This window comes from Cetorhinus maximus, chromosome 4 (assembly GCF_964194155.1).
Source record: "Cetorhinus maximus chromosome 4, sCetMax3.hap1.1, whole genome shotgun sequence".
Classification (NCBI taxonomy): Eukaryota; Metazoa; Chordata; class Chondrichthyes; order Lamniformes; family Cetorhinidae; genus Cetorhinus; species Cetorhinus maximus.
Genome location: NC_135882.1, coordinates 91,481,586 through 91,496,971, shown reverse-complemented (window position 1 = coordinate 91,496,971; position 15,386 = coordinate 91,481,586). Strand labels below are relative to the sequence as shown.

General features: G+C 43.5%; 1 protein-coding gene across 2 annotated transcripts in view; it reads left to right on the top strand.

The window, feature by feature from the left end:
- xkr4 (XK related 4) overlaps positions 1–15,059 on the top strand; it is a 339,928-nt gene extending 324,869 nt beyond the window's left edge. Inside the window, exon 3 of one of the 2 annotated variants that reach the window (XM_078540508.1) lies at positions 14,476–15,059. In XM_078540508.1, the coding sequence (XP_078396634.1) occupies positions 14,476–15,059 (584 nt within the window). Of the gene's footprint in view, positions 1–14,130 lie in introns of both variants that reach the window. The other variant, XM_078540507.1, reaches the window with a different exon arrangement.
- Positions 15,060–15,386: the final 327 nt, after the last annotated feature.

Below are 15,386 nucleotides of genomic sequence, written 5' to 3'. Positions count from 1 at the left end.
AGAACAAGGAGCCATAGGCAGAGAGACAATCTTAGGAGTTTATTGACAATAGTGAACATTATGTACAAGAGATTAATACCAATGCCCAGGCTGTGTAACTACATCTTCTAAACCTTCCTAACTCTGCTGCTACATCTTGGTGCTCCCCTGACATCCACAACAGAGGTGGAGGCAGCCTGCTGACTGCTACGCCCTGTCTGCGATGACTTTGATGGAAATCCTCTGGAGGGCTGAGACCTGGGAGGGCCCCGGCCTGCTTTTAGGGTCCTGCTGCATGGCAGTGGCACCCTCCTTGGCCTGTGGAGCTGGAGCTGCTGAGGTCACAGGATGGGGAGATTTGGATGGGCCGGATACTTCCAGAGTCACCAGGATGGATAGCTCCGGGGGGGTACACCTGCTGATCCTCCTCCCTATGGGTATCCAAGGGCCCCTGGCTGAATGCTTGAGGAGAAGGGGTAGCTGGAGTGAGATTGGGCTGCCCTGCACCTGTCTCGTGTACACATTATTGGAGGCCAACTGTGGTGTCAGCAATGGAGTTCAGCTCACACAGTAGTGCAGGAGTGATGTCCTGGACCAAGGTCTCCATGGCAGCCCCCATCCTATCAGTGTTGACCTCGATATGTTGGCATGCCGACGCTATCACCTCGGCCTGAAGGCGAGGGACTCCTCCATTGTGCCTTGCAATCTGAGGAGTGCAGCGGACATCCCTTCCTGATGTTCCCAAGTTTACCTTTGCAGCTCCAGCAACTGTGACATGACCAAGTCCAGAGGCCTGTCATCTGACTCGGACTCTGCAAATCTCTGGCCTCCAGCAGTGCTCTGAGTGCCGGACACCTGGGAAGTCACTGCCGCCACCTGTTGTGGATCAGAAATGTGCAATGTGCTCACTAGATTGTGATCCCGAGATTACACTAAATCTAGGTCCCACCGAGGGGGTGTATCTCTGGTGGAGGGTGTGGGTGATCATTGTGACAGGACTTCAGGGAGGGTGCCTTCTAATTCCTCTTCAGAGGTTTCTTTGGGGCTTCATTGGAGGCCCTGGATCGTAGATTGACTTGGCTGTTTGGCAGATGTACCTACGGAAGAAAGGGGAGATAATTAGTGCATGGCAATGGCCTGTGAAACAGGACACATCACTCACAGCACAGTTGTCTGGTGGGTGTTGCACTGCTGGATCCTCATTTGATAGATCACCGCTGACCTCACCGTCAGCACTGTTAAAATGGCAATCATCTTGTTCAAAACCAATTGGTAGTTAAACAGGTGATGGACATTAATTATCTCAACTGAATAGAATAAAAAGGTACAGCTGGAGCATTTTGTGTGGAAGCTACTAGGAAGTTAGTAGCACTGAGGAGTTGTCTTGGAAATAACCTAGCTTTAACCAAGAGACCTACCTGGATTAATTCTTCCACCACAACCTCTTATTGTGAATAACATGGTAGCAGAGGATGAACTTTAGGCTTTGCTGATTGATTGCTGTATATGAAGCTTCCTGTCTCAGTCCTCTGAGGGAAGTGTACTGTTGCTGACAATTTAAGTTACGGAATGGCAGAAGGATGGTGCAAAAACACAAGCTTTGACTTTTCACCAATTTTTTCTGACTCTGAACCTTAACAGCAATGGAAAGCTGAAGTTGATATGTGGAGCTGGGTTACTGCAATACCCTGGAAGAAGCAAGGTATGGCTTTGGTGTTATCATTACCAGCCAAAAGTAAAATAAGGAGTAAAATATTTTCAGAGTGGAAAGTGGATGATTTGGATCATGAAGAGGGATTAAACCATCTGATACAATTTTTGGATAAGTTCTACAAAAAGGATGAGTTATTGGAAGTGTATGAAGATTGGACGATCTTTGATAGGTTTAGGAAATCAGATGATCAGTCCATGGAAGCATATATCATGGATTTTGATAAATGGTACAGGAGACTACAGCGATTTGAACTTGAAATTCCAGAATCGGTATTGGCATTTAAATTACTGGAATGTGCTCACATTTCCCATGTTAATAGTCTTTTAGTACTTACAGGGGTTCAGTTCCGGGGGAAAGAACCTCTCTTGGATCAAATGGCTGCTGCCCTAAAATGTTTTCTGGGGGAACAGTCGTTCCCTACCATTTTTTTAGCAAATGCGAACAACTATGCTGTAAAACAAAGGATAATAGTGACCAAATTTTGCGGTCGACCAAATATTAGACGAAGATTCCAATACAAAGATGGGGTTAATGACAAGAGGTCTGAAAATGGTCGTAACCCTAACCAATTTGAGAGTCAGGACAAAATGTGTGTCTGGGATGGTGACCGTAGATGTTTAAACCCAAAAAATGCACGGGGAATGGTTAATTGGTGTTTTCGGTGTGATTCCCAGTACCATTATGCAATGAACTGCTCACAGTGAAGGAATCATGTTTTTGAAGTGACCCATGAGATGGATTCATCTGAAACTGAAAAAGATGATGGTGACTGCCATGATGGAATTGTATTGATCAGAGTTTGAATCCGGTGATGAGTATCTTGATGGTAAATTCCTTCAACTGTGCAGTTCTGGACAGTGGTTGCACTCCTACAGTGTGCGGCATGGGCTGGCTTAACTGATATCTGGAGTCTCTTGATGCGGCAGACCGGTGGAAGGTCAAGGAGTATGAAAGCTCTACCTGCTTCATGTTCAGAGATGACAATACATTAACATCCTCCAAACGGGTGGCTTTCCCTTGTAAGATAGCAGGGATCAATCTGTTTATCAGTACTGATGTGGTTTCTAGCGAGATACTGCTATTGTTGAGTCAATCTGTGATGAAGAAGGCTCAGTTATGAAGAATGATAGAGCAGTCGTATTTGGGAAAAATGCGGATCTCCATTTTACTCGGTCAGGCCATTACTGCTTGCCACTAAGGAAGCCAGAAATTTCTCATCAAAAAGTTCATGAAGTTTTGTTAACTGCTGAGAATGAGAATTTGGTGAACAAAAAGAAGATCATTTGGAAATTATAGTTTGCACATCTGGCGCCACAGAAACTGAAGACCCTGCTTTGAGGTGCGGGAGTGGTCGATAAAGGATATGATGATCTTATTGAACGAGTCACTGCTCAGTGTGAAATTTGCCTTAAATATTGCAAGACACTGCCACGACCTGTTGTGAGCTTGCCACTAGCCAGGGAATTTAACGATGCAGTGGCAATGGACTTGAAAGTTTGGGACAAGGATGGGGGTATTTTTTACTACACTTCATAGATAAGGCAACCAGATTTAGTCTATCCACTGTGATACATAGTAAAGACAAAAGGACCATTGTCGATAAGGCCATGGAGAAATGGGTAGGAACAGGATTAGGAAAACCAAAGAAGTTTCTCTCAGATAATAGTGGGGAATTCGCCAATGAGGAATTTCGAGATGTGTACAAAAATTTAAACATCATAGTTATGCACACTGCAGCTGAGAGCTTGGTTAGTAATGGTCTTTGTGAAAGAAACCATGTGGTAACAGATGACATGTTACATAAAATATTAGTTGATCAACTCGTAAACTGCAAACAGTGCTAGCATGGGTGGTGCATGCAAAGAACTTTCTGCAAATGGTTAGGGGGTACAGTCCATATCAGTTGGTGTACAGAAGAAATACGAAGTTACCTTCGGTGTTGTCAGATGCTCCCCCTGCTCCAGAAGGGACTGGCATTAGCTCCACTTTTTCTGCTCATCTGAACTCTTTGCATGCGGGCAGAAAACCTTTCTTTAAAGCTGAGGTTTCTGAGAAAATTCAGTAGGCCCTACGGCACCACATAAGACCTTCAGGAATACAGTTTAGACAAGAAGGCATGGTATATTATAAAAGGGAAGGCCAGAAAGAGTGGAAAGGACCTGGCAAGGTTATAGGGAGTAATGGGAAAGTAGTAATTGTGCAACACGGGTAATCAAACTGTTAGGGTACATTCTTCATGGTTAATTGGTACTGACTATACCTTTACAGGTTCTGAACAGGGCATAGAACGTGAGGAGGCACCATGCACTTCACATACACATACAATGCGTAATTATGAGGAGCAGACGAAGGCTGATACAGGGTCGACTGACGATGAACAAAGTAATACTGAGGTACAGGACAACACTATTCGTCCAAAAGGGCAATTACCCAAAGTAGGGACAAAGGTAACATACATGCCAGAAGGGACCAGTGTGTGGAGGGATGCCACCATCATAGGAAGAGCAGGAAAGGTCGCTGGTAAATACAAACATTGGCTAAATGTGCAGGATGAAGGACCGGAGACAAGGCCTATCGATTGGCAAACCGAGATAAAGATGTGGAAACCCAGAAAGCGCAGTATGAGTTCTGAGAGTGGACCAGAAAATGACCGTGGCCCTAGAAAAAGATCACGGACTTGCAAACTGAGCTCTGCTCGCATGGGAGGACGATCATATAGTAGCAGCCCAGAAAGGGAGAGGAATGTGAGTAGAGGCCGTAGCTTATCAAGGAAGACTAGAGAGCAAGCTAGCAATCTCAATAGAAGTAGAAGTCCTTAAGACAGAGATTCTAGTAGCTGCTAATAAATTGGAAAATAAGCTGATAAAGGAAGCCAAAAGGAAAATGTTAGAAAGTTGGAAGGAATTTGGTATATATTCTGAAATACCTGACAGAGGACAGCCAGCTTTATCTCACAGATTGATCTGTATGGAAAAGGTACTCCCGGATGGCACATATAAGGCCAAAGCGAGATTAGTAGCCCGAGGCTTTGAAGAGAGACTAGGAGATCAGGATGTCAGAGTGGACTCGCCTACTGCGCGGAGTGAGTTTAAAGATTTTTTTTCGCTATTTTGGCATCAAGGGTATGGTATTTTTCTGAGAGATCTGTCTTGCTGAAAATAGGTTGTGTTCAGTTAAAGGCAGACCCCACAATGTTCTACTGGTACCACAAGGAGAAACTAGCTGGGATCTTTATCATGCATGCTGCTGATTTCCTGTGGGGAGGATCTGTAGAATTTGAACAATGGGCATTCGAGAAGATAAAGAAGGAATTCCAAGTTGGAAGTCAGACTTCTGGGTCTGATACATAGGTTTAGACATTAAGCAGAGCAAGTTAGCAGTGACATTGAATCAACAATCTTATCTAGAAAATGTTAATTATATCCCAATATTTCATGGTAGATCCTCACAAAAAGAGGATCTTACTACCAAGGAAGAAATGGAACAGTTGAGAAATTTGATTGGGCAGTTGAACTGGTTGTGCACTCAGACTAGCCCTGACGCTAGTTATGATGTGTTGGAGCTGAGTACCATGATGTAACAGTTGAGCAAGTTCTGAGAGCAAATTAAATTCTGAGAGATGTGTGCTCAAGTTTCCAGCCTTTGGTGATCCAGAAGATATGAGGTTGGTCATTCTTAGTGATGCTTCACATGCCAATCTCCCAGATGGGTACTCTAGCACAGCAGGGTTCATCATATCCTTGGTGGGAAAGAACGATAAATGTTGGCCACTGGCTTGGGAAGCCAAGAAAATAAAAAGGGTAGTGAAAAGCATCTTAGCTGCTGAAACATTAGCCTTAGTAGAGGCATAGATATGGGGGTTTACTTGTCCAAATATTGACAGAAATATATAAGGGGCAATGTGGGAAAAGTTTGCCCATAGAATGTTATATTGATAACCGGTCCCTTTGGGACAACATTCATTCCACGAAAAGTGTCACAGAAAAAAGACTACGAATAGACCTAGCCAGCATAAAGGAGATGTTAGAAAGAAAAGAGATCTCTAAGATAAAATGGGTTGACGCAAGTCACCAACTGTCAGACTGTTTCACAAAAAGAAGTGCCTGCTCTAAAAAATTATTAAATGTGTTGGAAGAGGGTTGTCATATAATGATGCAATGAAAAAAAATTGTGTGTGTGCGGGAATTATGGACGTGGAAGTACGTGGCATTATTTCTTTCTGTTTGTTTAAAAAAAATGTTCAAGTTTTTCTTAGCTTTAATTTAAAAACGAAAAGAGGGGAATCTGTTAATATGGCTATCGTCTTGTTTAAACCAATTAGTAGTTAAACAGGTGATGGGCATTAATTATCCCAACTGAATAGAGTAACAAAGTTACAGCTGGAACACTTTGTGTGGAAGCTACTAGGAAGTTAGTAGCACTGAGGAGTTGTCTTGGAAATAACCAGCTTTAACCAAGAGACCTGCCTGGATTAATTCTTCCACCACAACCTCTTATTGTGAGTAACAAGCACAGGAACAGTCCAGATCCTCACCGCCCAGCTGGATGGCTCTGTTTTCAAAGTCCATGAGGACCTTGATTTCAGGCATTAATCCACCAGTTTGTGACCTCTCCTTCTTGTTGTGTGCCAGCTTGTCCTTAACGAATAGAGATGGAGAGAGTGTGAGCAGGATGCCTGCCAGGCCAGATGATAAGTATGCCTGACATGTGTGGGTGGTGTGTGGTCCCATGGACAGGATGAGAACAATGAGGATGTGTGTCAGAGTGAATTGTGATGTCCCTTGAACTGGCAGTTAGCGAGGGCCCTGTGGATGTATGATGGGTTTGTGAGTATCTGAATTGAGAGTGATGAGAAGAGTGACTTACCCTGGCAGCATGGAGGAGATCATTCATCCTCTTGCGGCACTGGGTGGCTGTCCTCTTTTGCAAGGTGTTGGCGTTGACCACCACTGCCACTGCCTCCCGAGCCGGATTGTGATGTTGCTGTCCATCCTGTGACCAGAGTGGGGGGTAGAGGACATTATAGTGGGCCTCCATAGCGTCCAAAAAGCACAACGGGTGCATTATTAAACCTGGTGTCTGCGGTCTTTTTGCCTTTCGGAGCCATGTCATCCATGCAGCAGTCATGGGCTGGAAACATTGAGAGGTGTGCATGCGGCTGAACTTTAAATATGGCGCCTGACATGATGAAGCGGCGAGGTGATGGTATGATGGGTGAACTAAAGTCCGCCCGCCATGGAAACGACATGTTCCCGGGAATGCATAATTAATGCGGTGGGTTTGGGACAATACAATGTGAAAAGCTGCCTTTGTGGCCATCCACCCACTACCACACTTAGTGCAAATCCATCTCCCAACATCTTTTAAGGGCTCCCTAAATGTCACCGCTCACCCGTCCACCAACCTCTATGCCCTCTCCATACCTCTCCCTCTCAAATCCCCAAGTCCTTTCCAGCCCCTCAGATCCTCTATGGCCTCTGAGATCCCCCACCCCCCTTCCATTCCCCATCAGATCCCTCATGCTCCCTATGTATGCTCCATAGCCATTGACCCAGTATCCACAATGTACAATCCTCAGAGCCATTCAGTGTGAATTCTTATAAATTCAGGTATTAAAATAGTAAACCCTTGACAATATAATAAAACTATCATTCAAGCCTCTGTCATTGATACTGAAAAAACATTTTTCTCCCTTAGAGCAAAAGTTTAATCCCTTAAGAGGTCATTATGTTGTGTAAACAACCATGTAGTCAGAAACCACATCAAAGGCAGATTATATTATTAAAACGCTTTAAACTGTCAATCATTCCACTGATCAGCTGTGTCAATAGGCCATCTGCTGAGCTCAGGCCATTCTAATATTTTGGATCTCAGCCAAGCATTCATAATAGCCACAGTTATCAAAACATACCATTATAGCTGCAAGACCCTGAATTTGAAACATAAACAGCTGGTGTTACATTTCCATTTCAAAGCAATTACCTGTCAACTAACAAAGGGGAGAATGTACCTAGATTTTTTTATTGCCCAACAGCAGGGTCTTTTTTTTTTTCAAAATAAAATATATCTGGATATTTAAATTTCATTCCAAAGCATAACAGGTGAACTTCCCAGCATATTTTTCTATAGTTTTTAATGCAATATGGCACTTTCGCCATTTGGAAAAGTACTGTAATGCACATAAAAACTTATACAATGCTGGTCAATGTAACAGTCAACTTACCTTTATAGGTCAGAGCCCTATGATGAATCACTGCATTACAATACAGCATCTAATAGTGGCATTTGAAGATGGCGCAACATTTTACACTTACCTGTCCGAGTGTTCCTGACTGCTCAGAAGAATTCCCGAGTGGTCAGAAACTCTTCAGGGAGGTACTTTTGTTTTGGGCTTCTAAAACTCACACCAGCACACAAAAATAGTTTGCAAGAGAAAATACAATTTTCTTGTGGTCCTCACAATGGTGACCTTGACTCATAAGAGGTGTGTGTGCATTTTGCACCCAAGACCTACCTGACCCTCAAAAAGGCCACATGAAAATGCCATGGAGTCAGGAAGGCACAGGAAAATTGTTTCTCCTGTACAAAAAAACAACGGGCAAAAGTTTTTGCTCAGCGGGCGGATGCACACCCGACCCGCTCGAGCGTGAAATGACACACGTTGACGTCGGCTGAGCGCGCCAGCGTCAATGTGCCAGAGCTGGTCGCACGCCCACCGACAATTAAAAGGCCTGTTAAGGCCATTAAGTAATCAGTTAGCGTAAAATTTTTGCTGCCGTCCAACCTAACAGTTGGCAGGCAGGCGAGAAGGCCAAGTGGCCTTTGCATTTTTTTGGAAACCTCATCCATGGGCGGGATGAGATTTTCAAAAGCAAATAAAAATAAAATAAAAACTTTAATTTTTCATTAACAACATGTCCCTGCTCATGTGACAGTGTCACATGAGGTGACATGTTTTATTATATGTTTATTTTCTCTTTTTTTTAATATCTCTTCATCTCCCTGAGGCACGAAGCTGCCTCAGGGAGATTATTATGCAGCGCTCAATCGTGCACATGCGCAAAGCTTGCACTCGGCCCGCTTGCACTCCCCCCACCTCACATAGGCAGCGCTCAGTGGCTTAATTGGCCCACCAGCATGAAATCGTCGTGCGGTGCTGATGGCAGACGGCTTCCCGACCACAACAAAAACAGAATTACCTGGAAAAACTCAGCAGGTCTGGCAGCATCGGTGGAGAAGAAATCAGTTGATGTTTCGAGTCCTCACGACCCTTCGGCAGAACTGAGTATAGTTAGGAGAGAGGTGAAATATAAGCTGGTCTAAGGTCGGGGGCGGGGGGAGAGAGAAGTTGAGGGTGGGGTGATTGTGGGGATAAGCAAGCAGTGATAGGAGCATATAATCAAAAGATGTCACAGACAAAAGGATCAAAGAGGTGTTGAAGGTGGTGATGTTATCTAAGAAAAGTGCTAATTAAGAATGGAAGGCAGGATACTCAAGGTACAGCTCTAGTGGGGGTGGGGTGGAAAGACTAACAAAGTTTTAGTTTTAGATTTAAAAATAATGGAAATAGGTGGGAAAAGAAGAATCTATATAAATTATTGAAAAAAAAAAGGGGGAGGGGGAGAAACGGGGTGGGGATGGGGGGAGGGGGAGTTTAAGATCTAAAGTTGTTGAATTCAATATTCAGTCCGGAAGGCTGTAAAGTGCCTAGTCGGAAGATGAGGTGCTGTTCCTCCAGTTTGCGTTGGGCTTCACTGGAACAATGCAGCAAGCCAAGGACAGACATGTGGGCAAGAGAACAGGGTGGAGTGTTAAAATGGCAAGCGACAGGGAGGTTTGGGTCTTTCTTGCGGACAGACCGCGGGTGTTCTGCAAAGCGGTCGCCCAGTTTGCGTTTGGTCTCAACAATGTAGAGGAGACTGCATTGGGAGCAACGAATGCAGTAGACTAAGTTAGGGGAAATGCAAGTGAAATGCTGCTTCACTTGAAAGGAGTGTTTGGGCCCTTAGACGGTGAGGAGAGAGGAAGTGAAGGGGCAGCTGTTGCATCTTCTGCGTGGGCATGGGGAGGTGCCATAGGTGGGGGTTGAGGAGTAGGGGGTGATGGAGGAGTGGACCAGGGTGTCCCGGAGGGAACGATCCCTATGGAATGCCGCCAGGGGGGGTGAAGGGAAGATGTGTTTGGTGGTGGCATCATGCTGCCCCTTCACTTCCTCTCTCCTTAAATTGTCTTTAATTAGTGGCAAAAGAAAGAAACATGGACTACTAGCTTCGAACACCCTTCTTAAATCCCTATGCGCACACACACACAAACACACACACACAAACACACATGACACATAAGACAGACATAAGGGTGGGATAAAATAGTTCAATAGCACCAATCTGGAGTACAGGATTTGATGGGTTGACTTTGATCGGTGTCTTCCAAATTCCTTTCAGTTCTTGTTGGTGACACAAGGTGGTCTTCCAGCACTTTCGGTATTTAGTTCGCTGGTTGAGAACTTGCTTTTCAATGTCTCTAACAGTGGTTTTCCCCTTTTCTTTTTTACAGAGCTTTCCTCAGAGAGAGAGAGAGCAGGTTATAAAGATATGAGGAAGAGATTTTAGATGTTTTCTATTTGCAGGCCAGTAGCTTTCTGTTGCCTTGCTCTTCACGCAAAACCTTGGTCACCTAGTCAGGAGCCAATTAAAATGCTGTTGTCAGGCAGCTCCCTTGGTCCAGGGCTCTTTTCTGGTACCATCCTGTCTTTCATGGCACACTCTGTTCCAGGACTGCAACATTGTATACATCTCTCATTCTATTCCAGTAGACATGTCTTTCAACCTGCAGCCATTGTAATTTTACCATAGTCCAACAGAAAATAAAAAGATATGTTCTTTACAACATTCCAACAGAAATAAAAAATATACTTTTTTTTATTCATTCACGGGTGTGGGCTTCGCTGGCTGGGCCAGCATTTATTGCCCTTTCCTAGTTGCCCTTAAGAAGGTGGTGGTGAGCTGCTTCCTTGAACTGCTGCAGTCCATGTGGTGTAGGTACACCCAAAGTGCTGTTAGGCACTTTTCAACGAGCGACAGTGAAGGAACAGCAATATATTTCCAAGTCAGGATGGTGAGTGACTTGGATGGGAACTTCCAGGTGGTGATGTTCCCATCTATTTGCTGTCCTTGTCCTTCTAGGTGGTAGCAGTCGTGGGTTTGGAAGATGCTGTCTAAGGAGCCTTGGTGAATTCCTGCAGTGCATCTTGTAGATGGTACACACTGCTGCTACTGTGCGTCTATGGTGGAGGGAGTGAATGTTTGTGGATGTGGTGCAAATCAAGCGGACTGCTTTGTCCTGGACGTAGTCCAGCTTTTTCAGTGGTGTAGGAGCTGCACTCATCCAGGCAAATGGGGAGTATTCCAACACATTCCTGACTTGTGCCTTGTAGATGGTGGACAGGCTTTGGGGAGTCAGGAGGCGAGTTACTCGTCGCATGATTCCTAGCCTCTGACCTGTCCTTCTAGCCACAGTATTTATATGGCTAGTCCAGTTCAGTTTCTGGTCAATGGTAACCCCCAGGATGTTGATAGATGGGGATTCAGTGATGGTAATGCCATTGAACATCAAGGGGCGATGGTTGGATTCTCTCTCGTTGGAGATGGTCATTGCCTGACACTTGTCTGGCGCGAATGTTACTTGCCACTTGTCAGCCCAAGCCTGGATATTTTCCAGGTGTTGCTGCATTTGGACATTTTATTTGATACAGTATATTGGCAGATTTCTCAATTAGTATGTCAAGGAAGGGGAGTTAATTTGACTGCTGCATTTCATAGGTGAATTTAAGCGCAGGATAGAGCCCATTAAGATGTGTAAGGAAATTGTGACATGCTGCTGCGCATTTAAGTATAGCAAATGTATCATCCACGTATCAGAAATATGCGAGGGGTAAGAGGTTAGGTGTCATTCCATTGAAGGCATGTTTACCATGGAACCCAACGAAGATCTTTGCAAATGCTGGCCTTATAGAGGATCCCATGTCAACACCATCTATTTGAGAATACATGTTGTCATTAAAACTGAACTCAACTGCATGAGTTGCTGAGTTCAGAAGTTCAATTAATACTGATTCATGCAATGGTGGATGTTCTAGATTGCCATGACATAGTGCTGCAGCGCACATATCTATGGCTTCCTTAAGTGGAACATTGGTGAATAGGTAAGCAATAGCAAATGAGCACATGGGCACAGCATTGCTATCAATATGCAAATCCTGTATGGCCTTCACAAATGTGAAGGAGTCTTTCACCATGTATGTGGAAAACCTGGTCAAAAGTGGTTGTAACAATTCACCTAACCATTTGGCTAATTCATGTTGTGCAGAACCAGTCATAGGTAAGATGGGGTGTAGAGGTACATCACTTTTGTGCTGTCCCTCATACTACATATATTAATACACAGGACCCTGTTCTTTGCAGTCAGAAAGAACATGAAAGAACATTGCACCTGTTTCAGCTAAACAAATAAGTGATAGCCATTCACTGACTCATCCCTCAGGGCAATGCTTTGACCAATCAGGGTCAAGCTGCCTGGTTTAAATTTCAAACAATGCTAGGCAGTTAACTGTCATTCACCATCAGTGGTACATTCTCCATGGCAATGCCACTTATCAACCAAATTAGCACTCTCTTCACATACAGTATAAATTATTGTTTCCCCCTTATATTGGTATTCTTGCGAATGTCCTGATGAGTGCAAGACGAAAAGCTTAGTGTCATGAAGCTATTAATGCATGTAATATTATTGGAAAATATTTTTCTTTTAAAATAGAGGTTTAGTCTGTGGATGTGCCTTAATTGGATTAAAGCCAGCTAGCCTGGGTGCTTTGATGTCTACTAGTTTTGATACGTAAGAGAGATAGGGCCGGAGAAGCAGGCCCCGCCGCCACTTTACGTGGATGGGCCAATTAAGGCCTGCCCAGCGTGACGTCTGGCGGGAAGCGCTATGCACTTCCTGTGCGGGCGGGTTGGGATTCCCCAAAAGCGAGAGTGCACTCTTTTGCGCATGCGCACATCTCCCTGAGGCTAAGTGCTGCCTCAGGGAGATTGCTTACACTTTTAAAAATATAAAAATTAGAAAAAAAATTCCCTAACATGTCCCCCTCGTGTGACAATGTCACATGAGATCAGACATGTTCATAATTTACATTATAAGTTTATTAAACTTTTTAAATCCCTACGTGAAACCTCATCCTGCCGGTGCATGAGGTTTCATGTTTTTCTATTGCCCGCCGGGGCTCCTGGCCTGCCCACCAACCTTAAGGTTGGATGGACAGGTCCTTTAATTGTTTTAATGATCCTGTCAATGGCCTCAATTGGCCATTGACAGGTCGGTGGGCGCACAGCTGATTTGGCTGAGCCCCCACCTTCCTGAAAATTTAAATGGGGCGGGATGACGTCAGGGGTTCCCCCTGACGTCATCCCGTGTCATTTTACGTGTCGGCAAGTGGGCCCCACCCCCTGCTCGCCGACGACAAAATTCAGCCCATAGTGTATTTGCATTTTTTGAATAGAGCATTCAAGAAGTGGGGTGAAAACTGACACCTATCTAGCGGATACCAAGCAATATTTTTATATTATTAATAAAATTGGTACTATGAAAGGGGTTTTATTGTTAGAAGAGGCTGGTGAAACAATGAGGATTTACATTCAATGAGCGGTACTAGGTGCTTCATCAGTTTTCAGGTGTGCAGAGCAGAGGCAATGTGAGATCAAAAGGCAGCTGTCAGCCTCTAACCGTCTCCACAGGAACCAAAGTGAAAAGAACCTCATTTTGAATTTGTAAGGTGAAAATACTTTGCCTGTGTTTGATTAAGTCTACGAGTTGCTGTTTCCTTAATGGAGATTAGTGTGGGAACTTGTTAAAAGTTATGATAGTATTAATTTGAAGCCATGCGTATATATATTTTAACTTATGTAAATTAATAAAATATTTCATTTTGTTTAATGTAAAACCTCGAGAACTGGTGGTCTGATTCCTTAATTTAGAGTCGCATCTCAAACATAACACTTAAAATTATAGGTTATGACAGTTGTTTAAAGTTTCCCTCTGGGATTTTTAAATAACCCTGCTTTACCAACTGCATCGGTCATAACATTTAGACATGTCTCATTTTTTCAGCAATACTGATGGACAGTAATATAATACAGGCTAGCATGGATTTAAGACATTATATTTTATGAATTGTATTTGAATAAGCAATTATGCGAAAGGAGTTATTTTTAAAATTAATGTTATTTAATTGTTGAGATACGTTTTGGAAAAATCTTTCAGGAAAGGTTTCAACTCAAATTTGTCACGTCTTACTTTACAGGAATACTTTTGTTCAAAGTTTCTGGTCTAACATTGATGATCTAAAATCACTCAATATTTATGTATTTTTATCTTTTCTACAGGCCTTACAGCTGCAGCATCCCTTGTGTCCTTGGCCTGGGCCTTGGCTTCCTACCAGAAGGCTCTTCGTGACTCTAGAAATGATAAAAAACCCATCAGCTATATGGCTGTTATCATTCAATTCTGTTGGCATTTCTTCACAATTGCAGCCAGAGTCATCACTTTTGCCTTGTTTGCATCAGTTTTCCAGCTTTATTTTGGGATCTTCATTGTCTTGCACTGGTGCATCATGACCTTCTGGATTGTTCATTGTGAAACAGAGTTCTGCATAACAAAGTGGGAGGAGATTGTATTTGACATGGTTGTGGGAATAATCTACATTTTCAGTTGGTTCAATGTTAAGGAAGGAAGAACTCGGTGTCGGCTATTCATCTACTACTTTGTAATCCTTTTGGAAAACACTGCCTTGAGTGCGCTGTGGTACTTGTACCGAGTGCCTCAAATAACAGATGCTTTCGCCATACCAGCGCTTTGTGTTGTCTTTAGTAGTTTTTTGACTGGAATCGTTTTTATGTTGATGTACTATGCCTTTTTTCATCCAAATGGACCAAGGTTTGGCCAGTCACCAAGTTGTGCTTGCAAGGAGCCTGTGGCCACTTTCAATTTGCCTGCAGAGGCAGCAGCAAATGCTTTGAAGGCTGTGTCCCAAAACAGGGAACAGAAATTCACAGAAAGGGATGGTTGCATGCCTGTTTTTCAGGTCAGACCTACTGCACCTTCCACACCATCTTCTCGCCCGCCACGGATAGAAGAAACTGTGATCAAAATAGACCTTTTGAGAAACAAGTATCCAGCATGGGACAGACATGTTTTGGACAGAAGTCTACGAAAGGCCATCCTTGCTTTTGAATGTGCATCCTCGCCACCTCAACTTCAATACAAGGATGAAGCCCTCATTGAAGAACGGCTGGAGTATGAAACAACTCTGTGATACGTTAATAAGTTGTTTTGTCAAGAAAACCAGTTGCCAAACCAGAGGTTAAAAGTAGGGTTATGGTGATAGCAATGGGTGGAAGATTTCCTCTGTCTGCTGCATCTCGTGAGATTGTAAACATGTTCTTTACAAAGCAGTCTATGATTTTGATGCACACAGTACTTTAATGTATGTGTTGTCATGAGCATCAATGTTTATGAACTTGGTGAGGCAGACAAATATTACTATGATTATCATTTTCTTATAACTTTAATAATATGGTGCTAATTCATCTGCCAACATAATTTACCAAAATTGGGCTTCTCTAAGCTGTCAAGAATTCAA